We start from the raw sequence: 24,653 nt of genomic DNA on the forward strand, positions 1-24,653 counted from the left end.
CACATGTGTTGCCGGTGGATTTCTAGATATGTTTGTTGTCAAGTGGAAGACGAATAACACGCTAGTAATTTTTACGTGCACTAAACTTAAGTGATATTATAATTGATGTTGAAGGCGTCACATAGTACTTCCTGTTGCTCCTATGATGTTTCCTGGACCTGTTTCGCTGCAGTGTCAAATTAGTTTTACGTTTAGTGCACGGACCATACGCTATAGTACGAATGAGTTATCGTGAAGCAGTTCAGTTCAGAATGTTTGTACATAAACAATTAATCACTTTCGTAAGCAAAACGTGTGAAACCTGATTTTACAGTTTCCCGACAATATTATGAATGCTGAAGAAAATTCCAACACTAAATCTGAAGCACAGGCGCCAAATGAAATTACTGAATTATTTCAGAAAAAGAGAAGGTCGTCTAGCTCAGAGAATGGTTCACCGAAACGAAAGAAACATAAGACCGAAAAGCATAAAAAGAAGAAACGTGAATCATCATCGGAATCTGTATCACCAGATAGTGATTCATCACTAAGCACAAGTTCATCTTCTACGAAGGAGAAGAGAAAAAAACGGAAAAAGAAGAAACACAAAAGAGAAAAGAAGAAGAAAGTGAAGAGAGAGAAGGAGAAGAGGAAAAGAAAGAAGGAAAAGAAAAGGAAGAAGAGGCAAAGCAAGGACGAAGAAATCATTGGACCAGTTCTGCCAGAGGATGCAGTCAAAACCTCGCCGTCTGTTGACACGATTTCACAGACCGCTTGCAGATCTATGGCACCAATGACGAAAGAAGAGTGGGAAAAGAAGCAGAGTATTGTGCGACGAGTATTTGATGAAGAAACTGGAAGATACAGGCAAGTTGTTTATTAATTAGAAGTCAACATTGTAACATACCAGTGATAGAATCTATGCTTGTAGCAGAAACCCTAGCATTTCTCGAGGCTCTATGCAATCAGTTATACTTGGATTATACATCTGATTTTAGCCGCCCCAAAAAAGTTTAGTCGTTACACACTGTTGAAAGTAAACCTTGCAGAGTTGTGCTTCTTTCACTAAAGATTTCTACATGTATATTTTGTTCCATTTAAATAGCATTGTCCTGGAAATTAAATGTTCGTATGCATCCATTAGTCTCCTTCAAAATTATCTCGTTTTCAGGAATCAGAAATGAGTTGTCTCTCAGTTTGGTGGCTGACCATTTTGGTTGTCCTTTCCGTTGTATCAATATATAAATGTCATTATACTAGTGCACTGAAGTACTTGTGTGTTCAACAAACCTTTTGTGGTCCTTGGCATATCCACATTGGTGTCTGATGTGGATGAACATACTTTAGACTATTCTTTTTTGTCAGTGATGGCATAAAATAGGCAGAAAAATTTGTTGATATGTGTGCAAACTATGCAGAGCACATTATATTTACTACTTACCTTTGTTTTAACCAAGCCGGGTAAGATTTAATGGCCCCATTGCATTTTAAATATGCTTATTTACCTTATATGTAACATAATATGAACAGAATTACACATCAAGAGATTTGCCAGTTGTGTAGTACAGATTTTCTGAATTTATCTTTCATTTTTAATTATTTACAAAAAAAGAGCATTTAATATGAAATGAACAACAGCCTCGGATTATATTGCAGATGAAATCTGTTTGCACAACTGTTATTCCACATTAAAGTTTATTGGCTTCACCAATTTAGAATAAAATTTTCTACTCCAACCTAACTTTGACATTGGTCAGTGCTACTGATTCAATAGTCATTCACGTATCATAATTAGTAAACTGCATCACACACACACACACAGATGTGTATATAAAAACGATTGGAAAAAAAATGCTGACTACTTCAAATTATTTCATGTTCAAGAATTCATCTATGGTGTAGAATAAGTTGTAAAGAAGAAACATCTTCCGTTTACATTTGAAAGCACATCACATCCGTACTCTGCAAACCACCAGGAAGTGCATGACAGAGGGTACATTCCAATGTACCAGTTATTAGGGTATCTACGTGTTCCATTGATGTATGGAATGCAGGAAGAATGATTGTTTATATGCCTGAGCCATGTATGCTGTAACCAATCTAATGTTGTCCTCACAAACTCTGTGTGATCGATAAATAAGGGGTTGTTTTATTTTTGTAGATTCATCATTTAAAACCAGTTCTTGAAACTTTGTAAGTGAGCTTTCTCATTATAGTTTATGTCTGCTTTTGAGATTGTGCCAGTTCAGATTTTCATCATCCATGTGACTTTCTCCCAAAGGTCAAACAAATCCGTGACCATTTCTGCTGCCCTTCTCTCTATAGGCCTATATTCAGTGCTCCACATTAGTCCTATTTAGTAAAGGCCCACACACTTGAGCAATATTCTAGAATGGGTCACACAAGTGTTTTGTAAGTAATTTCATTTGTAGACAAGTAGCATTTCACCTGTATAAACTGAAGTCCACAACCTGCATTACCCACGAGTAAGCGTATGTGACCATTCCATTTCATATTCCTATGAAGTGTTACACACAAGTATTAGCATGAGTTGGTTGATTCCAGTGGTGACTCATTGCTATTATAGTCATAGCGTACTACATTTATTCGTCTTTTGAAGCGCACAGTTTTATGTTTCTTGCAGTGGTGACTCATTGCAATTATAGTCATAGTGTACTACATTTTTTCGTTTAGTGAAGTGCACAGTTTTATGTTTCTGTATATTGAAAGCAAGTTGCAAATCTTTGCATCACATTGAAATCTTATCCAGATTTGACCAAATATTTATGCAGCTTCTGTCAGACAGTACTTCATTATAGGCAAATGAATCATCTGTAAAAATCTGAGATTACTATTAGAATTGCCCTAGAAAATTATCCCATAAGACAACAATGACTGAGACTGTGCAACTTACAGACTTCGGTATCCCCAAAGTTGGCAATAATTCTTATGACAAAAGAACTGAGCCTAAACATTTTAAAAAGTCTGCTAATTGGTTTTTCCACTTTTAAGTTGTCATCAGTATGCATACCTATGACATGATAACTTAGAACTTTCTATGCTGCTAATCATTTCTTGTGGATAGGCCTAATAGAAAGTAGGATAATAAAGAAACATCATTTACTGTATTCTCTGTTGATGTTTCCTTGCATGACTTCACAACAATGCTTTTAGTATCTGGAGACAAGACTAATTCCTCCTCCTGATTCAAGTAAAATGACATAGCATTAACATACAGCAAGAAGAGTAGTGGGCCAAAGATTGAGCACTGTGATATTCTCTTTGTAATTTCTCCACATGCAGTTTATGTGGAATTCCATTTTGTATTACAGGAGCAGGGAAATACGGAAGTGTCCGATCCCGCCCGTCTGCTTTGACCCATGACGTCACAAATATGGCAGAAACGACCACAAACCAAGATTCCAATATGGCACGTATAAAGTCGTTACGTACACATTATGAGGACGAAAATACATCGAAAAAAAAAACGCCCACAATTTCCAAAAAAGCCTAATGACACTAACGGGAGAAGCGCGGGAAATGGGGTGTTTTGGGTGGGGGCAAACTAAATATAAACAAATTTAGACACCCACCCCCATACAAAACCACACAAAATGACGAAAAAAATCGACATCACAAAACTCCCCAAATGCCACTAAACACAATATCATCTGGACTCGGACACTTCCCTTGACCTATACAGCTCAACAGCAGCTTCCGATCCCATAAATTAGGATCAAACATTTCCCTTGGCCTATATAGCTCAAAAACATCTCCCGATACCATTACCAACATACATAGCCAAACATTGGGATCGGACACTTCCCTTGACCTGCGCAGTGTTAATTTTATCTGCCATATACATTCCTGAACAAAAACAACAACCGATTAATTTTACTAAAATTACCACACGACGTACAGCGAACAACACTAAATGAACCTTCGCACAAAATTGTTAACTTACTGAAACGAATTCCACTACAAACACAGCCAACACTCTTAACAATTCTTGATAATGAGCAAAAGCAAACTGAGCCCATTTCACAAATGAAAACCCTGCACATACCACCAGAGAGCACAACAAACCACAACACGACGACATCTACAAACACGCCACACTCCAAATCAAACTCCGCGCCATCATGACGTCACACACAACACCCTTACGTCACGGGTCAAAGCCGACACGTGGGATCGGACGCTTCTAAGGAGACTTCTGCATTCTGATTCTTAAGTGAGAACTAAACCAGGCATCTGCTGAACTATGTGTTCCATAAAAACGTAACTTCTCTAATATTGTGGCTGTCACAATCAAATGCTTTCAATAAGTCACAGAAAATTCCAACTGATTATATTTTATCATTTAAAAGATTTCATTAAGTATCCAGCAAATGTATAAGTAGCTCACTCAGTAGAGTGGCCCACATCAACGAAAGCGTCGAATTACACCTGTCTGCTTTGACCCGTGAAATATGGTGTTATAGTGTGACATCATTACGGCGTGGAGTTTTTGAGTTGATTGTGTTTGTAGATGTTGTTGTATTTGATGGTGCCCTCTGGTGGTGTATGTGGGCATGCTGAGTTTAACATGTGGTATTGGGTTAATCTGAGTTTTAGTTGTCATCGTCCTAATGTGGTTTTGAGTTTAGGTACTTGGCGTTGTAATGTGTGTTGTGGAAGTGTTTTCAGTGAGTTATTAAGATTTTTTTTATTATGTAGACCTATTTGGATTTTTTGTTACATCTGATTAATTTGGTGTTTGTTGTGTGGAAAGATGTCTACCTAATTTTCTTAATTGCTTTTATGTTAAGTATGGACATGACAGTAACATTCATGAGGTGTATCATTGCAAGTTGTTGTTGGTTGTTTTTGGGGAAGGAGACCAGACAGCGAGGTCATTGGTCTCATCGGATTTTGGAAGAATGGGGAAGGAAGGCGGCCGTGCCCTTTCAAAGGAGTCATCCCGGCATTTGCCTGGAGCAATTTAGGGAAATCACGGAAAACCTAAATCAGGATGGCCGGACGCGGGATTGAACCGTCGTCCTCCCAAATGCGAGTCCAGTGTCTAACCACTGCGCCACCTCACTTGGTATCATTGCAAGTGAGATGGGTGATAATATGATGTCTGTCATACAGTTCCTGCAGATGTTCGGTCTTATTACTGAATGTGTTAAGTGTCCCATTTGTGGCGACAGCATATGGTTGACTTGAGTTCCAGCAGCTCGGGCCAGGGACACATATATGTGGCATTTTTGGCGCGCGCGCGTGTGTGTGTGTGTGTGTTTACTTGTTTTGGGATGGTGCAGTGCTCTTTTATTGTTGTATATTTAGTTTATCCCTACCCTAAATCCCCAATTTTCCACAGTTGTCCCATTAGTTTCATTTTATTTTTGGAGTGAAACGTTATTGTGTAATTTTTATTTTTGTTTGCGTTCATTGGCATGGTGTGTGTGTGTAGTGACATTATTGTCGTAATTTTGTATACGCCCGAAGTAGCTGTTTCCTCCATATTAATGATGTGGTTATTACGTATGGTTGGTCGGTAATAACACACACTAAGTATTGAATATGCATTTATTAATCACTGAGACAAAATGAACAAACATGGCAGAAGAACAAATTACACACCGAGAAGAAGCTAGGACAAAGCAGTCCAAAGAAATAAGAGTGCTCCGCACCAGGGATGCCACAGTGCTCCCCCCCCCAGTAGTGCAGAGGACGGCGGAGGGAAGCTTCATCGCACGAATTCATAATGTTTGTGCCAGCGTGGTGGTTATACGTGGCAGCCGGCATGAGAAGTAGGTGCATCAGAATCAGCGGTGCAAGGGTCCCGTGGCTCCAACGGCTGCGCAGCCAGAGAGACGTCGGCCGAAGGCAGGTCGGCAGCATTGGGAGGCAGGTCGGTGAGTGACCACACCTGTTTCAGTTGATTAACAGGCACAGTCTGTGGTCATCCGTGTGGGTGGATGACAAACGTGTTCCTACTGTAATGGAGCACGTGGTGAGGGCTGAATAAGGCGGCTGCAAGGCTGCTCACGCAGTGTCATCCCGCAGCATCACAAAGTCGCACGAAGCAAGGTCCTTGTGAATGAACACAGGTGGGGTGGGGTGAGGGCGTGGAAGAGGAGTATGGAGGCGTGCGACGTGTGTACGAACCCTTTCAACCAGAGGGGGAAGATCCACGGTAGCAGCTGACAATATACCCTCAACGAACTCAGCCAGAAGGAGGAGGAATTCGCCATATAGAATCTCAGCGAGCATGGCGTTCAAGTCTTCTCTATGGGCTGAACGAATACCCAGCAGGACCCATGGGAGAGCCTCGGAGCATAGACCACTGCGACACATAAGCGTGGCCTTGAGTGTGCAGTGCCACCATTTGACCAGGCCGTTTGCCTGCGAGTGGTAAGCCGTGGTGTGAAATTTGGCTACGCTGGAGAGCCGTGCAAGGAGAACAGACTTAAACTGGCGTCCCTGGTCAGTCGTGAGAGACAGGGGGCAGCCAAAACAAGCAACCAGTGCCGAGGCGAAAGAACATGTGATGGTCTCGGCCGTGATGTCAATAAGAGGGACTGCCTCGACCCAGCAGGTCACACGGTCGATGATCGATAAGATGTATCTGTAACCCTCGGCAAGGGGCAGGGGACCAACGACATTGATATGGACGTGCCGAAGATACCCCTTTAGAATGTCAAACTTGCCCAGTATAGGTTGAACATGCCTGCCAACCTTGCTGTGCTGGCACGGAACACATGCATTGGTCCAATGGAGCAGTTGTGCTTCATGCCGGGTCAGACCAAGCACTCCATAACCAGCCGTGTCATGGCTTGTGTTCCAGGGTGGGCCAAGCTGTGCAAGGGAGTAAAGACCCCGTGACGAAGGGCGGTAGGGACCAGGGGGCGGGATGTACCCGTAGAGGTGTCACAAAGGACAGGGATCATCAACCCGTGTAGCCTATGGGACTGGACAGAGAGCAATGACTCATTGTCTTATACTATTCGCTGTATATCATCGCCTTCGGCCTGAAGTCAGGCGAGCTCTTCCAGATTCAGTGGTGTGGTTAGTGCGCAGATGCGGGAAAGGTAGACATGGCTTATGATCTGTATAGATCATGAAAGGTTCCTCGAGGTTGCTACACAAATGTTTAGTCGCCTCGTGAAGAGCTCACAGTCGAAAGCCAACCATTTACACTGGCTGTTAGTCAGTTTCTTGGAAAAGGTTGGGTGGAGTCGGCGGTGTGCTGTTGTGAAACAGCACCCACAGCTGAGTCACTGGCATCGGTAGTGATCGAGACACGGGCCTCAGGGTCAGGGTGGGCGAGTGTGGCGGCCTTGGCGAGGGCAGTTTTAATGTTACCAAATGCATCGAGCGTGGGTTTGGTCCACTCCAACTTCCATTTCCCAGTGGTGTTGTTGCCGGAGAGGGCGTCGGTGAGGGCCATTTGGACGGAGGCAGCCTGAGGAATATGGCGGCGATAAAAATTATCCTTACCCAGAAAACAACGGAGCTGAGCACAATCCTCAGGGAGAGGGAGATCAAGTACGGTTTCGACACGGGAGCTCGCCAGTCGGAGGCCGCCGGCAGAGATGGTATGGCCTAGGAAGGTCACTGATGTGGAACACAGTCGAGATTTATCACGGTTGATCACTACGCCATTGGCAGCAAGGGTCGAATGAACCGCATCGAGGTGAACTTGATGTTCCTCAGTGGAGGAGGAAAAGATTACTATATCATTTAAGCAAGCATAAGCAAGTGGCAGAGGGAGCAAAATGGAATCAATGAACTGCTGCTATGTCTGCACAGCATTTTTCAATCCATAAGGCATGTAACATTATTCAGATAGTCTGAAGGATGTGATGATGGCAATCTTAGGAATATGTGGTGGATGATGGCAATCTTAGGAATATCTGGTGGATGCATAGGGATCTGATGGTATACCTTGGAACAATCTAAAAAAATTTCAATCGTATAGTAATTGTGTGAAATCCTGTACATGAGGAATAGTGTAGTTATCGATAATGGTGCGAGTGTTAGGGGACCTGTAGTCCCGCACATGCGTAAGGTGCTGTCCTTTTTAGGAACAGGGTGAATGAGTGAAGACCAGTTGCTATCGGAGGGGCGGAGGACACCTGAAGCCAGCGGAACCTGAATGATCTCCTTGGCACAGAAAAGTTTGGAAGCGTTAAGGTGCCTGGCCGTATAACGTACAGGTGGGCCATTGGTGGTGCGAATCCTACGACAAGTGCCATTACTGATGGCCGATACTCGCAAAGCGAGGTCAGCAAGAGGGGCAAGAAGGGATCCACAGGCAACGCCAGTTCAGTGTGGCCTTGATGAACCGAGGTGACGTAGGCGGGGCATCAGCTGTAGTCGACAATGGAAGGTGTGTTACAGGAGCCACATGGTGTGAAGAATCATGAGGGGCATGTGGGTGCGTCTTGGAGACTCGTCTGCAATGATGAGAGAACAACAGTGGGTGGTGGAATGTTCGACACTGGAGCAGGTTGGCGAGAAGACATAGTAGAGGCATGTGTTGGATCGCCTCATTGTGGTCCTGCATATAGACGACGTATTGTACACCGTGCATGTGACAACTCAGCGGAGGTAGGAGGTAGAGGCAATGCAGGTGGATAAGGCGGTGTTCTGGATGCGGAGTTCGTCAATTTGTGAGCGCATGTCCAACAGGGCGGAGAGCCGTACAGTAATGCGTTCGAGTAGGGATGCACATGTGGAAAGTCTAGCCAAGGAGGCGGAGAGCGAAGTCATGCTGAACTCGTGTGAGCACAGAACAGTAGAACCAGACACAGTAGAGCCAGAGGCAGAATGCAGTGGCTTTCAGGTCTGGTTAAAGGTCGTAATGATGCAGAAAATCCAGCCCGATCACAGGGTTCATCCATCGGCTACGTGGAAGGTCCGAGGGAAGGTGTCGACCGGCGATAGGCGAAGTGACATCTTGATTGAGCCACGGACCGCAATAGGAGAATGATTGGTGGCGATCAAGGCGAAGGTAGTCGGTGAAAGTGTGTCGCCAGCGTGCTTGGCCAGGATAATGCTAACGTCGGTGCCAGTGTCGACGAGAAAGCGATTGCCCAATGACAAGTCTGTGGCACAGAGGCATCGCGTTGCTGAAGTCGGACGGTAGGCACCGTGAAGGAATGTTCCGGGATGTGACGCCTAAACGAGCCCGCTAAAATCATTTGGGTAGGCGCAAGGCGTGTGGCAATTGCGGGCAGCATCCCCGAAAGTAGCATGGAACAAGCACAGCGGGTAGGCCAATGGTGGGGCGGTGCGGATGGGGCGATGCGGAGCGGAAGGGGGCCGCAGCTGAGTGTGTCGGGGCCAGTAGCAGATTTGGCTGCTGCTCATGCGAGGTCAGCGGCTTTCAGGAGGGCACAGGCAGTAGCTCCCGTAGGCCGCTAGATGGCAGCTCCTGACTGGCAGCTGAGGTGCCGATGCGAGCACACTGGCCTCTGCCAGCAGGGAGCGTAACTGAAGGTGCAGGTGTGCCAACGGAGGGTGATCGAGACGTCGTCCGTGACAGGGGCGTCAGTGACAAATGATAGTATAAGCCCGATCTGTCATGTGTAAATGAACCTCACGTGGGTTGGTGACATGAGGCAGTAGATGAAGCTGCAGATAAAAAGGCATTTTGACCATCCACAATGTCCAAAGCGCAGTGTTAGGTAATGCTTGATTGTTGATTAATGCACTTAGGCGCAGCCAAAACTGCGAAGGAGTGCAGTCGTCGAATTGCTCGTCGTGAATAATGTGGTGGATACCCTCTGCTGGAGGGTGAGAAAGGCACTCAATGAGCAGTGCTTTTGCCGTCGAATACTTGTGCGAGGCGGGTGGTGAGAGAAGCAAGTCACTGATGAGGTCCGGATGAGCTTGGAGGTGACTCACCTGCCAGACAAAATGGGCGTTGTCATCCGAAATACCGTGGATGTCCAGAATGTGATCCACTAAGGCGAAACAAGTTATAGGGTTATCTTTTTGCAAAGCAGGCAACTTGGGAAACCTGCTGCAACATATGTTGAGGCAGCACCAGCAGATGGAGATCCACGCGAGCAGAGCAGGACGCCTCCGACACCGGAAGTGCGGTAGTGGTGAACAGTGCGTCGCCCGAGGTCTGCGTGAGGGTTGGCTGCATGCAGCACATGGTATAGAGAGGGGGGTGGGGGCGGGTTTAAAAGTCGGCACGGTGTATCCAAACTGCAGGCCCGACGAAGAACACGGCGCGGATGGAATGGCTGGTGCCATTGAAACAATGGGCGGAAGGAGCTACGGCGCAGCCATGGGAAGGGGGGGGGGGGGGATGCCCCGGAAACCAGCATCAGCGGAACGGCTTGCGCCATTATGAAAATGGGTGGAAGGTGGTCATGGTGCAACAGTCATGGAAACCGGTGTGGGCGAGGCGACCGGTGTCGCCGCGATCATGTGCGAGGGTGGGGGGTGGGGTAGGTGGCGTACTGCGACACTAGACATATAAGAATGTGCAACCTCGTGCATAGAAATGTTTGATTCACAGTTCTGGAGCTTCGTTGGCACGTCAAACCATCCCGAAGGATAAACCACAATGTCTTTAACTGGAAGATCGTCCACATGTCATTATGCGGCGTGCACTGCCATGTTGCGGCTGTTGTTGCGCTGCCATGCTAGATGGTGGCCATGTTGAGCCAGTTATGGTTAGGTGGTCGCCGGCCTGGCCAGGCATAAATAATTGTTCACTTTTAACCTAACTTGCATTGGGTACACTTGACCACTCGTGGTCACAGGCACAGTTAATAGGGTGCGTGACACTCACACCGAAAGACACTGGTAGATCCATTGTGGCGGAAACAATGTGGGCTGGCACATGAAGTTCGCAAATGATGAAAACAAGCACAAAATAACTTGCGATGAAACGACGCTAGTGTCGGGATCACCACTGTGGTTATCATGTATGGTTAATTGCTAATAACACACACTAAGTATCAAATATACATTTATTAATCACTGAGACAAAATGAACAAACATGGCAGAAGAACAAGTTACGTGCCGCGATGAAGCTAGAGCAAAGCAGTGCAAAGAAATAAGAGTCAAAGATAGGACGCTGTGCCAGAGACTCCACAACGTCATGGGTCATTGTAAACGGGTGGAATTGGATGTTTCTGTAATGCCAGTGGCCCTGTAAAAATCCAAACTTGATTGGCAACATAATCAATCCATTATTACACATGTTGGTTACAACCCTGGAGTACATTATCATCTCAAAAATTTTAGAAAATGATGTAAGGAGTGGCACTCAGTGGTAGTAATTGACACCTGTGGAGTCACCCTCTTTACAAATAGCTCATATGATGCCATAGTTCAGTCTGTTGGAGGAAACACCATGACTTACTGATGCATTATGTGAGGGAATAAGAATGTTACAAATTATAGTGTCACAATTTTTAGTGTCTTAATGGGAGATGCAATCCATTTCATGAGCACTTTCACTGTTTAGAACCATGGTGACCTTCCTTATATTACAGATAAGAATCTAAGATTAATTTTTATTTCACTAAATAATTAACCTCTCTGTTGCTTCTTCAGTGTAATGTTTTGCTTTCTTTTCTGAAGTATTTGTACCAGTTTCCTCACTTTTAAACATAATCTGCTACACTTGAACTGTCATTTACAACACTCCTCTTCTGTTTAATATAAATAATGTCATCTTCTATGGCTTCTTTCTCTGCCTTTCTGTTAACTATAGTCGATATTGATTTTATTGTATTGCCTTAGCTGTCAGTTTCAGATAAGATGTGCACACTCATGGTATTTTTAAAAACTTTTCTTAATGTGTCACAGTACTTTTAATAATAACGAAGCCTTTCTGGAACATTACTTGTTCTGGCAGTGCTATACATGCCCCATTTTCATTGTGTAGAGCTTCTGGTACACGTAGTGATCGATAGTTTCTTTAATGACTTCTCATTATTATATTTAATTATCTTTTTAGGCAAACTACTTTCAAAAATGGTCATTTTTAAGCTTTCTTTAAAATATTTAGTAAATTTGTCAGTAACCAGCCTCATTGTTTTCGTTGAGTTTTTCTAAACTATACTTGGAGCTTGTAAGTTACGTAATGTGGCTAACTGTGTATCAAGCTCTTACAATCTATTTACCACAGGATAGGCATGTGTTTCATCTTCCTGTTGTTGTATGTCTACATCATCTACTGTATAAGATTACTGTTATCTTGAGCAACTCAGGTAGGGGAATTTATGATTGATACTAAATTGTAAGTGGCTAACAGTAGCACTAGATCAGTGTTTCTGTCAGATTCCTTCAAGAAATATACATTAAAATCAGCACACCTTGATAACCACATCTTTTTGTCTGGTTCAAATTAATGATATAAATATAATAGAGGGAAACATTCCACGTGGGAAAAATATATTTAAAAAGAAAGATGATGAGACTTACCAAACAAAAGCGCTGGCAGGTCGATAGACACACAAACAAACACAAACATACACACAAAATTCTAGCTTTCGCAACCAACGGTTGCCTCGTCAGGAAAGAGGGAAGGAGAAGGAAAGACAAAAGGATATGGGTTTTAAGGGAGAGGGTAAGGAGTCATTCCAATCCCGGGAGTCAGTTTCCTGCCTGACTTCCACCGGCATCGATGTTGCACCATAATATAGAGAAACTCATGTGAACCCATAAGAGGAATGCTTAATTCATAAGGAAATTTTTTCTACTTCAAGTGTTGTGATTGTGAATTGCACCATTCATTCTTAATTACTTCATTTATTAATCACAAATACTGTTAGAGAGACAAATTATTGGCATGTGAGTAGTAATGGCGGCAGTGGTGGTGGTGGTGGTGGTGGTGGTGGTGGTGGTTGTAGTTGTAGTAGTAGTAGTAGTAGTACTAGCAGTAGGTGATGTGTGCATGGATCACATTTTACAATGACATTAGACACATCATATTCATACAGCTTTAAACATATGTGAAATTTGTGTGTACATTAACTGTGGCCAAGCAGTTCTAGGCACTTCAGTCTGGAACCGCACGACCGCTACGGTCGCAGGTTTGAATCCTACCTCGGGCATGGATGTATGTGATGTCCTTAGGTTAGTTAGGTTTAAGTAGTTCTAAGTTCTAGGGGACTCATGACCTCAGATGTTAAGTCCCATTGTGCTCGGAGCCATTTGAACCATTTTGTACATTGACTGTAAAGACAACAACACAGCAAAATATGTGGGAATAAAGGAGATGACTCAATGAAAGGCAGAAGTGCTGTGTTGACAGGGACACAAACGAAAGGTACAGAGCTTTGCTAACTTTTGGAATGAAATTCCTTTCTCAAGCATGTAGGAGAAAACACACACACACACACATGCACACACATACATTCACACACACTCACCTGTTTCACTACATTGTGGTCAGTTGACTGCCAGCTCTTTCCTGGCCCACGGTCAGTGTACTGGGGTGAGGTGGCGGCACAGGGTGGGGGGGGGGGGGGATGTGGGATGGAGAGAGGCAGGAGGCAGAGTAGGGTTTGGAGGGAAGCACCTAGCAGCTTGTGTGAGAGTGAGGAGCCATCTGTGGGCTAGCAAGGGGTGCAGGTAGAGGGGGCAGGTGGCAGATGGCTGGGCATGCGATATGGGGTGGGGGGGACAGCGAGTTACCGTAGCTTTAGGCCAGGAAGGTTACGGGAGTGAAGGATGTGCTGTAAGGATAGCTGCCATCTGCACAGCTCAGAAGAGCTGGTGCACACACACACACACACACACACACACACACACACACACACACTCTTTCCCCTGTCCCAGTACCCCCGCCAATACCTGTCAGCTAGTTGTGTGCTGCCATCTCATGCCCTAGTCTGTGAAATTGCGTGCCCAGCCATATCTACCACCTGCCCCCTCTACCGAGCGCACAAATGGCTCCTCACTCTCCCACGAGATACTTCCCACCCCCCTCACTGCCTCCCGCCTCTCTCTGTCCCTCACTCCACTCCACCCCACCCCACCCTGCACTCCCACCTCATTCCAACAAACTCACACTGGGCCAGGAAGGAACTGGCAGCCAACTGAGCACAATGTAGGGGGACAGGGTGTGTGTGTGTGTGTGTGTGTGTGTGTGTGTGTGTGTGTGTGTGTGTGTGTGTTTTTTCCTCAAGCTTGAGAAAGGAATTTCATTCCGAAAGCTAGCAAAGCAAAGCTCTGTACCTTTCGTTTGTGTACCTGTCGATGCCTTTCGGCGAATCATCTCCAGTATTCATTGTTGTTCTCAACCAGAAATTTCCTTGCATTAAAACACAACATAAACCTGTTTTTTACACATAGAAATACTAATTACTAGCATCGAAAAGACATTCCCACAGGTAAAAGCAAAACACAAAAAGTTGTATTTGTAAGCCATACTGCAGAAAAATTAAACAGCAATTTCATATAATTATATATTTTTATGTAAATATATATTTTGAAATGAATTAACACCAATACACCGCCGGCAAACTTGAGCATTTGATGCCATGTGGCGTCTTTGAGCCATTGTGCTAGATGACGACGTTCATAAACAACCTGAAGGTTCTAAATCATTACTGATCTTTTACTAGAAAATGATAAGACAGTTCTTAGATACCTGATATGATTTGTTTTAGTTAGTAATTTTAAATATATGGATATGGTGCAATAACCATGTTAGTCATTAATAAAATTTTCTTGAATGATATCAGATTGCTATTAACTTTTTGTAATGGACATTATTGTTTGAATCTGAAAGAGTTGTGACTGTACAGATCTGTTAGTAAGCATTTTAAAGCAAAATTTAATTATTACTTGCATATTCGAAAATCAATAAATTTTTTTCTTTTTTTGTTATTATTGAAGAAATATTCTTATCTTTAAGTGATTTTTACATTTATTTGTTTAAAAAAAATTGCTTCATTTTCGTAACTGTTCATGGCTGAATAGTATAATTGTTGATGACTAAATAATGTATCCACACATGAGGTCAAAGAAAGCATTCATAGATTCTTTGGTTGTCCTAGTAACAAGCAAAAACTGTGATTATAATTTACATGAACATTGAATTACGTGCAAAAAAAATTTCCTTTCAAAAATAAAATGTTTACACTCTGTGCTAATCCGTTGCAGAGATAGAGTCCTATTTTATGTGTAATAGTTGTGTTACATATTTATCCTTTGTTTTATTCCCTTGTTTAATTATTTCGTTTTATTGGTATCTGATCCTGCAGTACAATTTTTGCAAAGTGAATCCAAAATTAATATTTAGTAGTTGTATGTTGTGGTGGGAAAAGGAAGATCAGGAGTCAACTAATAAATTTTTATCAAATTTAGATTTAATCGGAGTGTTGTAGATATCATAATGTGGTGTTAATATCAGCTTGACAAAGGTTTTGTCCCAGCAGTCATCAGGTGGCTACATGTGGAAGTGTTGTTGAGATAATTTGTGACAGTCAGTTAGGTGTGGTACATGGTTGAAGAGAGCAGGGATCAGTCTCTTTCTTCTAGTGATGTTAACTTATTATTTTTGTTGTGAGTCGTCTGCAAGACATGCCCTGCATGAAAGTGGTGTTTGTAAATGACCTGTAATAGATTGATTTTCTTTTTTTAGGGAGGTATGTGGTGGATTTATTAAGTATAGAGAACCTGTTGGGCAGCATGGTATGGTAGTGGAAATTGATGAGCCAAGTTATGATAAGTAGAGGTGTAGGAGGGGGCATGATGAGATTGTGGGTCTTTGGGCTTGGGGTGCTTTTATTTCGGATGTGGATTCTCTTCCTGATGTTGCCTTTCTGGTGGTTGAAAATTGTATTAAGGGTGTTTTGGTTTCTCTAATAGAATAATATGTTTCAGGTGGAATTGGTTCTTATACAGGATTAACAGATGGGGTTACAACCACCTTGTCGTGGACTACACCTTGAAATTTTAAAACTATGAGACTGGGGCCTGTACAAATACAACTGAGTGATGTTGAAGAGCTGTAAAATCTGTTCCAGGGAGGGACAAAAGCAGCTATTCATCCTGTGGGATCCTTGATGAGCGAGGTGGCGCAGTCTGTTAGCACACTAGACTCGCATTCGGGAGGACGACGGTTCAATCCCGTCTCCGGCCATCCTGATTTAGGTTTTCCGTGATTTCCCTAAATCGCTTCAGGCAAATGCCGGGATAGCTCCTTTGAAAGGGCACGGCCGATTTCCTTCACCATACTTCCCTCACCCGAGCTTGCGCCCCGTCTCTAATGACCTCGTTGTCGACGGGACGTTAAACACTAATATCCTCCTCCTCCTCCTCCTCCTCCTCGATGAATATTGCTGGCAGAAGTGTGTTTCTCAGGGTTTCTGTATTTTCCAGAGGATCATGAAAATAAGAGGGAAAATGAGTAGGATGTGGGTTGTAAGTTCAATGGAAGAGTGTGTGTAGTTTTTATTTTTTTGGGGTGGGGAGGGGGAGTTTTCTGTTGGATTTGTTTCATGCATGCCATTGATGTTTTTATTTTGGTTCGTTTTTTAATAATTCAATTTTTTAAATTTATTGTTAAATTGTGTAATTTTAATATATTTGATTGTTTTTTATTACCGTTCAGTTTGATCGTGAGTGTCAGTCTCTCTCTCATGGAAAAATCTGTGTCTGAAAGTTAGATCTTTTGTTATTGATGTCTAAGTTAAGATTTATAAATTTTATAATTGAAAGTTACAATATTGGTAATTTTTTTTCAGTCCATTGGTTCATTTCTTTGTTTTGTTTACGTAGTATATTACATTATCAGCGCTGGTTTAAGGGCCAAGTGACACAAACTGGTGCATGGGGTTCCAAACTGGGACTCTGGTGCTCAAGTGCAGAATTTTTATACAGTATGAAATGTAATTAGTAGCAAAAACTGTCATGGCTGAAAGTATAACACTTGCAGAAACAAAAATGTCCCATTAAAAATGGTTCCGCAAATGAGCCATTTGCAAGATAATTGCCAATTTGTGGTTACGAGCCTCCAGTGACTTCAGTATCAAACATTGTCCAAGTTGGTACAAAAGTGTTTGATATGTAAACATTTCAATTAAGCCCTTACGTAATTGACCTCGAGTTTCAACTGGAGCATACATTAACAATAAAAACAATGAAATTTAAGCACATTACAATTTGCTGTACACTTGCACCTGTTAACAAAGGTGTTCCATGTGATATTCTGGCATTTGGACACAACCCTGCATTCATGTCTGCTGTGAGTGATCACCTCATAAATTTTGACAAGCCTACAGAATTCACTGTTCCAGTTCTTCATCTGTATCAATGAAAGTTATGTACACGCCACTTCTAGGATGACTCCCAGACAGAAAAATCTGGAGGAGTGATGTCAGGTGACCTCAGAGATCTATCCATCTTGGACCATATTGATGCCTTAGTTGTCGTCTTGCATCAGCAGCAAATTGTGCCTGTCCTCCAACATGCGTGTACCACATTCTCCAACGATGCGCTAGGTAGTGTAGGCCATGGTTGAAATTTGAGCCCAGTTATGTTATGACTTAATCAAAAAGTTTACACTTAAAATACATTTGTACTAACTAGGGCAATATTTCATACTGAAGTCAGTGGTAGCTCGTTACCGTACATTCACAATAATTTTACTGACAGATAGTCTATGGACTCATGTTTGCTGGAACATTTTTTGCTTCTGCTGCCATATACTTTAACAGTGTCAGTTTTTGCTATTAGCTGTGATTCATCCTGTAATAACAACTTTTTTCCACAAAAGCTTTAAAAATGTCAAAAATTACTTTTAGTGGAAATGTGAACTGTGCCCTCTCTTAATATTTAGTATTGGAATAAGATTTAGAAATTGATCTCTGTTACAGAGGAATGTGTATATAGTACTTACTTTAAAATAAGAAACAGCCCTCTGTCATGATCATTAGATTTATTTATTTTTAAAGGTTTTGCCAAGAGTTCAAGGAAAGGCAATTTATGATGCCTGTGAGAGGCAACTGGAGGGGGAGGTGGGGGCAAATGATACGTCGCTTGTTAGGGAAAAAATGTTCTGAAACCAGCACTGTAAATTATTATCGAAGTGGTATCAAGTATAATTTCTTTCATAAATTTTGGTTCTCAGCAGCCTTTCCAACCGAGTGAGGTGGTGCAGTGATTACCACACTGGACTCGCATTTGGGAGGGCAGTGGTTCAAATTCGCATCCGGCTATCCAGTATTAGGTTTTCTATGATTTCCCTAAATTGCTCCAGGTGGATGCCAAAATGGCTCCTTTGAAAAGGACATGGCCAGTTTCCTTCCCCATCCCTTCATAATCTGAGTTTGTGTGCCATATCTAACGGCTTCACTGTTGACAGGATGCTTAACTCTAATATTCCTTCCTTCCGGACTTTTCAGTTGAGATATGTAGGTCAACCGATGTTTTTGATGCTGTGTTTCATTAGTCTCAGTGATTTTTAGCTCTCTGTATTGGTATTGGCAATTTAAGTTGAACAATACAACTCAACTGGTGTTTTCAATAACATCATTTGTTACTTTTCATGATTTGTTTCTGTGTGTATTGGTATCACTTTTTGACTCTTTCTAATGCTTTCGGTTTTTGGCTTTCTGTATGGATATCAATGTTTTAAGTTGACCTAGATAACTCAACTGATGTTTCCAATACTGGATTTCGTTCTTGCAATTTTTCATTGTATGTGTTGGTATTACTTCTCAGCTTTTTCTGTTGGTATCCGGTTTTGGCTTTCTGTATTGGTATCCGTCTTTTAATTTGAACTATATATATCAGGTGATGATTTTGATAACAGTTACAGTTAGTTTGCACTTATTTTGTGTTTTTGTGCATTTTGGAAACTAATATTGTATTGTGTTTCTGTGGTTGTTTCATCTTTGTATATTTTACTATTATAGAGATTTTGTGGTTGTTATTTTAAATTTTAGATGGTTCCCACTCAAAACCCTCAATTTCCTGTGGTTGTCCTTCAATAGTATTAGAATTTTGTGTGATTCTGTATTTTATGTTTATATTTTCGTGCTATGATAACATGTTATATTATTGGTCGCCATTTTTAAACCATGTTTATGTAGCATCTTGGGGTTTAATATAACATCATTGGTATAGAACACTCTTGGTTATCCTACACTGCACTAGCAAACACAGTTTTGCACATATTACTATTTTTTTCTTCTACATTCTGAGCACTTATCTTGGTCTTCCTTTCTACCTTCTTCAGGATATATTGGTCTCAATAGGTGCTTGAAACAGAATGAGAAAACTGTTCTAACACAGAAACAAAAACTTGCAATGAGTAGCTGTTTACTTTGAGTTTAGTTTACAGTTTTATTATAAAGGTTTGATGTGTAGCTTCTGTATTGTCTTTAATGTTGTGTGGACACACTAATTCTAAATAACAATTTAGCTCTGAATAGTGATATCCTCTCTCAGGTTTTTAATGCCAACAGGGAATTTGTTGTGGAATCTTGCCAGTTAGATTAAGCTGTGTTCTTTGTTAAGTGATAGTCATTCCTACACCTTGTAGTATAATTATGTATGTCACTGTACGACAAAGCAACACAATTTGTTTTTACATGCTTGATTATTTAAGTATATAAATAGTGTAGGACCAATTAACATGTTTACTTCTTTTAATGCATTTTAAAAGGATTGTCTTGTTAACAGATCAGTTGTGCACCTAACCGCTTCCTTCTGCAGTTTCACCAACTTTTGAATATGTTCCTTTACACCAAATTCCAATGTTAGAATACAATATGATAGATGCGAGTAAATCAAGTGGAATAACTACAGTGTTTGATACTGCTTCGCCAACTCACAACCAAACTGGCGCCTTCCAATCTAACCTAGACCTCAAGCTTCACTACAGATCAGTCTGTCACCACAACCTGCAAACCAGAAACAAACAAATATGCAAAAGAAATATTGTCAGTGTTGTATTGTTGTTCTGTTTGTGCAAATACGATGTTGCACGCCACATTATCATTACCTTATGGGAAGGAGTCAACTTCTGGCATCAGTAGATTTGTTTGACCGGAACATTCCATACTACATAGTATGTAGTGCTTTGGAATTTACATTTTTTTTTATGATAAGAATATGATTCTACTTATTTTTAAGCAGATTTCATGTTGTGTTGCTATCAGCACCATCACCTAAGAATTTGCAACACCATGGCTCATTTGGAACTGAGTCCCCAGTGTTTAAACTGTCATTTGACTTAGTGTTTTGTTTGCATTGGAAAAAAAGGCAAATATTTTTTTCCCACTGAAGTATGTGTTTGCAAGGGTTATGTTCCAAGAAGAACTATCTTTCAGCTCTTCTCTCAAATTAGTAAGTTTGATCATCCCAAGGTTCCTGAAGAGGCTCGTCCAAGATGTTGGGCTATCACCCTGGACAATATTCGTACTTTATACTTCTGTAGAATTTGTTTTTCACCGTAGATGGATTGTCCCAGAAGATTATGTGATAGTACAGTATTGAGTGAAAGAATGCTGACAGTCCTGTCTGTAGGTGAACACAGTGGAGAGATTTCTATGTATGAAACAACCAGAATTAAGCTTTTTGGCTAACTTGTCCTGTGCTAGCACCACCTCAGTTGATTATCTATATGTGAGCAGGAACCTTGGGACTGTATGGATACATCAGGCTAAAGCATGTCACTGGTGGAGGCAAGGTGTCCTGAATTATTCTCCCGAGTAAGTGTTTAGACCTCCTACCTATCTGTGCTGCAGCTCTTCTCATGGTGCCCTTTGCAGGCGGCAGCACTATTGTGTAGTAAACTGATAAAGTGTGACTTCTGATAGGAATGCATGTAGCTATCACTAATAAATGAAGAACAGAGATGCCATCAGAGTGAGTTTATTGAAAAGAATTACGGTGAACTTTACAAGAAATCTACTTCTGATAATAACTAATATAATTAACTTGAAAGTGGAGAGCACACTATCTGCTCAAAAGAACCCAGGTACCTATTAGTTGACATTAATATGGGGTGTGTCTTTACGATGTCTGGAACTTTGCTGGAGACACTTTCAATTAGGTGTATGAATGTGTGTGGAGGGATGGCAGCTCATTCTTCCTCGAGAGCTCAAACCGAATAAGGTAATGTTATTGGATTCTGGAGTCTTCAGTGAAGTTAATGTTACAATTCATTCCAAATGTTTCCGTATGTACATCCTTGCAACTGATATTCTGCGAGACTTTGGCCATTCACTTATGAAATAAAATGAACCACCGTGTACACAATTCCTCCACTGGTAAATATCTATGAAATGGCTTCCATAGAATACTGTAAGAGTGGTGATGTGTCTGCGACCATCAACTACCAACTGACTGAGTCAGTTGAGAGGGTTTTTTGAGTATATTTCTTGTTGGACAGGTACAGCTACTTCATAAGACACAAAATGATACCTGTAGATAGTTTCCTTTCTTCTTTTTTTGCGAGATTTTTGGGGTCTTAACAAGAAATGTATGTTTCTGGCTGTAATATAATACTGAATGTTGGTAATTATGTGCCCAATGATTTGCATTTAATGAGCTGTGTGGTAGGGGACAGCTGCCATGCAATCATAATTCTTTCACGAGCACCACATGTTCGCTTAGTTGCCTCTTTTGTAGGTATGTGCACTGCCTTATGAAGTATGGCTGGTGCACACCGGTAATATTGACCCCTCTCCCCTACCCCCAACTACTGCAATCTGTCAATCACAAAGCAATTTTAATTGAATTATAGTTACCCGTAATGTAGCAGGTGGAGCAAGACTCTAAAATTATCATTCTTCATGAAAATGAGTACGTCTGTGTGTATGAGGAATTCTTTAATGAATGCAAACTCTGTACTCTGTGCCCCCTGGACCCTCTTTCTCCCCCCCCCCCCCCCCTCCCACTCACTCTGCCAATGCCTGTACGTAAGCTACATACACTGCAGATAGTGACCACTTCAGGCAGCAGAGGACGGTGTTCCAGACTGCAGGTTGTTGTACTTTCACTTCTTTGTCTCCTAAACATCACCACCCACCTGCCTTATCCGCCTGCCCTAATGAGCACAGATAGGTTAAGCAAATAATGGCTTTTGTTTAAATTGTGAACTTGTAATAAACAGCATCAAAATTACAAGCATTTTTATTACCTTTAATTATACTTATTGATCTTCTCCTCCTCCCCCTTCTTCTTCTTCTTCTTCTTCTTCTTCTTCTTCTACAGCTCAAATGTCTTCTTTATAATTATATTTGGCCATAGAACAGATGTAGATGTCCGTCTGATAATATAATTCTTGGAGGCAGTGCTAATTTCAGTGGCATAGGAAAACAGTGCATCATAATCATGAAATAGAAGATAGCCCGTCCATAGTAACAGGAATTAATTTGTAAGGAGAGATCATCCTTTCATTACAATAAGTTATTGTTTGCTTTTTATTGTTTTTGCTGTAATAATTTGAGTAAAGGCAGGTGCATTATTTCATTGATCTCATATGTTACAGGCTGATAAAAGGAGATGGTGAAGTGTTGGAGGAGATTGTGAGCAAGGAACGCCATCGTGAAATTAATCGACAGGCAACAGTGGGTGATGGAGCTTTCTTCCAAGCTAAACTTGCTACACTGCAGCCTAAATAGTAATATATTGTACTGTTGGATAGCTATTTCATTGTATATATCACATGTTATAATCATTAAGAAGTAACTTGTGAAGTACTTCTCTTCATTCACACACATTGTAATTTCATCTCCATTTTGAAGATCAATAGCATTTACACACATATTACATTTGAGAATAATTTGGTTACAGATTATTCATGTTGTTTTTTTTTTAAGCTCATACCTACTATTCCATAAAGTAACTTTGTGGGATTCTGTTCAAGTACAAAAATATGATAATGTGTAAAGACTGAGTTTTATTCGCAATACTTAACAAGTAAATGAGTGTGAGAATGTATGTATATGTTTTAGAGTTGAATAAATTAGTCTTCATTGTTTTGGAAAATTACAATTGTTCAGAAGCTACACCCTCTTCTCTCTTTTTCCTTTGCATCTAAAATAAAACCTGTCATGCAAAAATCAAACAATGGAAAATCCAGAACGGAATGTAACAATATTATGAGAACGAAAGTTGTGTGGTTTTAGTTGCTTGAGACTGCAGTTGTGTGTGTGAGTTGCGTTTGTGTGTGTGTGTGCGTGCGTGCATGTGTGTACGTGTGTCTATTGTTGACAAGGCCATTGGCTGAAAGCTTTTAAGTGTGAAAATATTTTTGCGTTGCCTATCTGCGACTCAGCATCTCTGCTATATGGTGAGTGGCAACTTTCTTTCTCATGATATTTTGAAAACCTGTCATGATTATAGAAAGCAAATCAGATTGTCTATGTATTGAGTTTATACAACTGGCCATCAGTCAACATTGCTTTTGTGTAGTGTGGGTGTCACTTCATTTTGATTTAATGTCCTACACTTGCAGATTTGTGTTCTTGCAGGAAAGGAGGAGAACAAAGATGATAATTAGTGATATAAAAAATAAAAGTACCATCTTATTAGTTATTAAAACTGGAAGTCTGGGAAAGTGCCGATAGGAATACATATGGCAAAAAGTACTATGCTGCCAGATTTCAGGACCAGAAGTTTCAATTTTGGAAATGAAAGGCAAAGGCAGAAGAAACAAAAGGAAAGGATAAAATAGTTACATACAAGTAGTGGATGAAGCAGAACTAAGAGCCTTGTTGGAGGAAAGACATATGGGGTTTTTAAGACTACTTACTTACTATCTTACTTAAAGCCTTGTAGCGACTGATAAAGCCATGTCACATTAGTGTACTGTTAATTTGTTAGACTGTAGTCTTTTTAATATCTTAATAAATAATTGCACAAATATCTCATATTTGTTCCGATTCTAAATGTACTTTACAAATAGAATCATATAATATAAGTTATTCAAAAGTTTAAATCACAAAATTCAAAAGTGGAATTGCTTAAGTGGCTTTGCCAGGATTCATATACTGACAATAACGACTGGAAGGAGTGGTGACATGCTGATCACTTGTCCTGCGATCAGTGATTGTTTTATAGGCAGCCATCAACCAGTCAAAACAGGCCAGGCATAAGCGTAATCCCTGAGTGGTGTTAGTTGTTTAAATACAAAAGTAATCTAATAGTTGCATAATATTCAAATGCACTATGGGAGCAACAAATTCCCATCTGCAGAATTAAAATTGAAGCAGTAATGCTCTTTTCTTTAGTTTAGTATGATACATGGTAATTCAGTTCATTGGACGGGTGATAGAGTTTTATTTGGTCTTTCAGTTGAAAAATAAATACTTATTTCTATTGAAGTTGTTGATACAGTGACCATCAGCTGCAGTCCCAATTTTCATTTTTCTGGTACTACAAAAAAGATAGTTGCTACTCCGACTCTGTACCTCTGCTGTATGGTGAGTAACAACTATCTCTTTCCTAATATTGACATATTTCGTCCTGGATTTTCCATTTTTTGTTTTTCCAGTTTGATGCAACATTTTTGCAGCCTCTGTATTCCAGAATACATGAAGTTATCTGTAGAACCAGAATTATAACAGTTCCAGTTGCTCAGCTTTTTGTACTAGTTACACACACCTTTTGTCTGTTACAACGGGGAAAAAACTTGCAGAAATAAATATGTGCATGAATTACCTTGAACATAAATATTTTATTTATT

The 24,653-nt window shown here is 41.1% G+C and overlaps 1 protein-coding gene across 1 annotated transcript; it reads left to right on the top strand.

Annotated features, from left to right (window-relative positions):
- Nucleotides 1-22,966, top strand: LOC126100281 (ADP-ribosylation factor-like protein 6-interacting protein 4). Its single transcript, XM_049910881.1, has 2 exons — nucleotides 1-846; nucleotides 22,455-22,966. Exons 1-2 carry the CDS (start codon nucleotides 329-331, stop codon nucleotides 22,585-22,587), a joined length of 651 nt encoding a protein of 216 aa, XP_049766838.1. The 5' UTR covers nucleotides 1-328; the 3' UTR covers nucleotides 22,588-22,966.
- Nucleotides 22,967-24,653: the final 1,687 nt, after the last annotated feature.

Source organism: Schistocerca cancellata, chromosome 9, assembly GCF_023864275.1.
Source record: "Schistocerca cancellata isolate TAMUIC-IGC-003103 chromosome 9, iqSchCanc2.1, whole genome shotgun sequence".
NCBI lineage: Eukaryota > Metazoa > Arthropoda > Insecta > Orthoptera > Acrididae > Schistocerca > Schistocerca cancellata.

Coding starts and splice junctions, on each gene's coding strand:
- LOC126100281 (XM_049910881.1), top strand. CDS start 329: ATGAATGCTGAAGAAAATTCCAACACTAAATCTGAAGCACAGGCGCCA. Junction 847..22,454: donor GAAGAAACTGGAAGATACAG/GCAAGTTGTTTA, acceptor CATATGTTACAG/GCTGATAAAAGGAGATGGTG.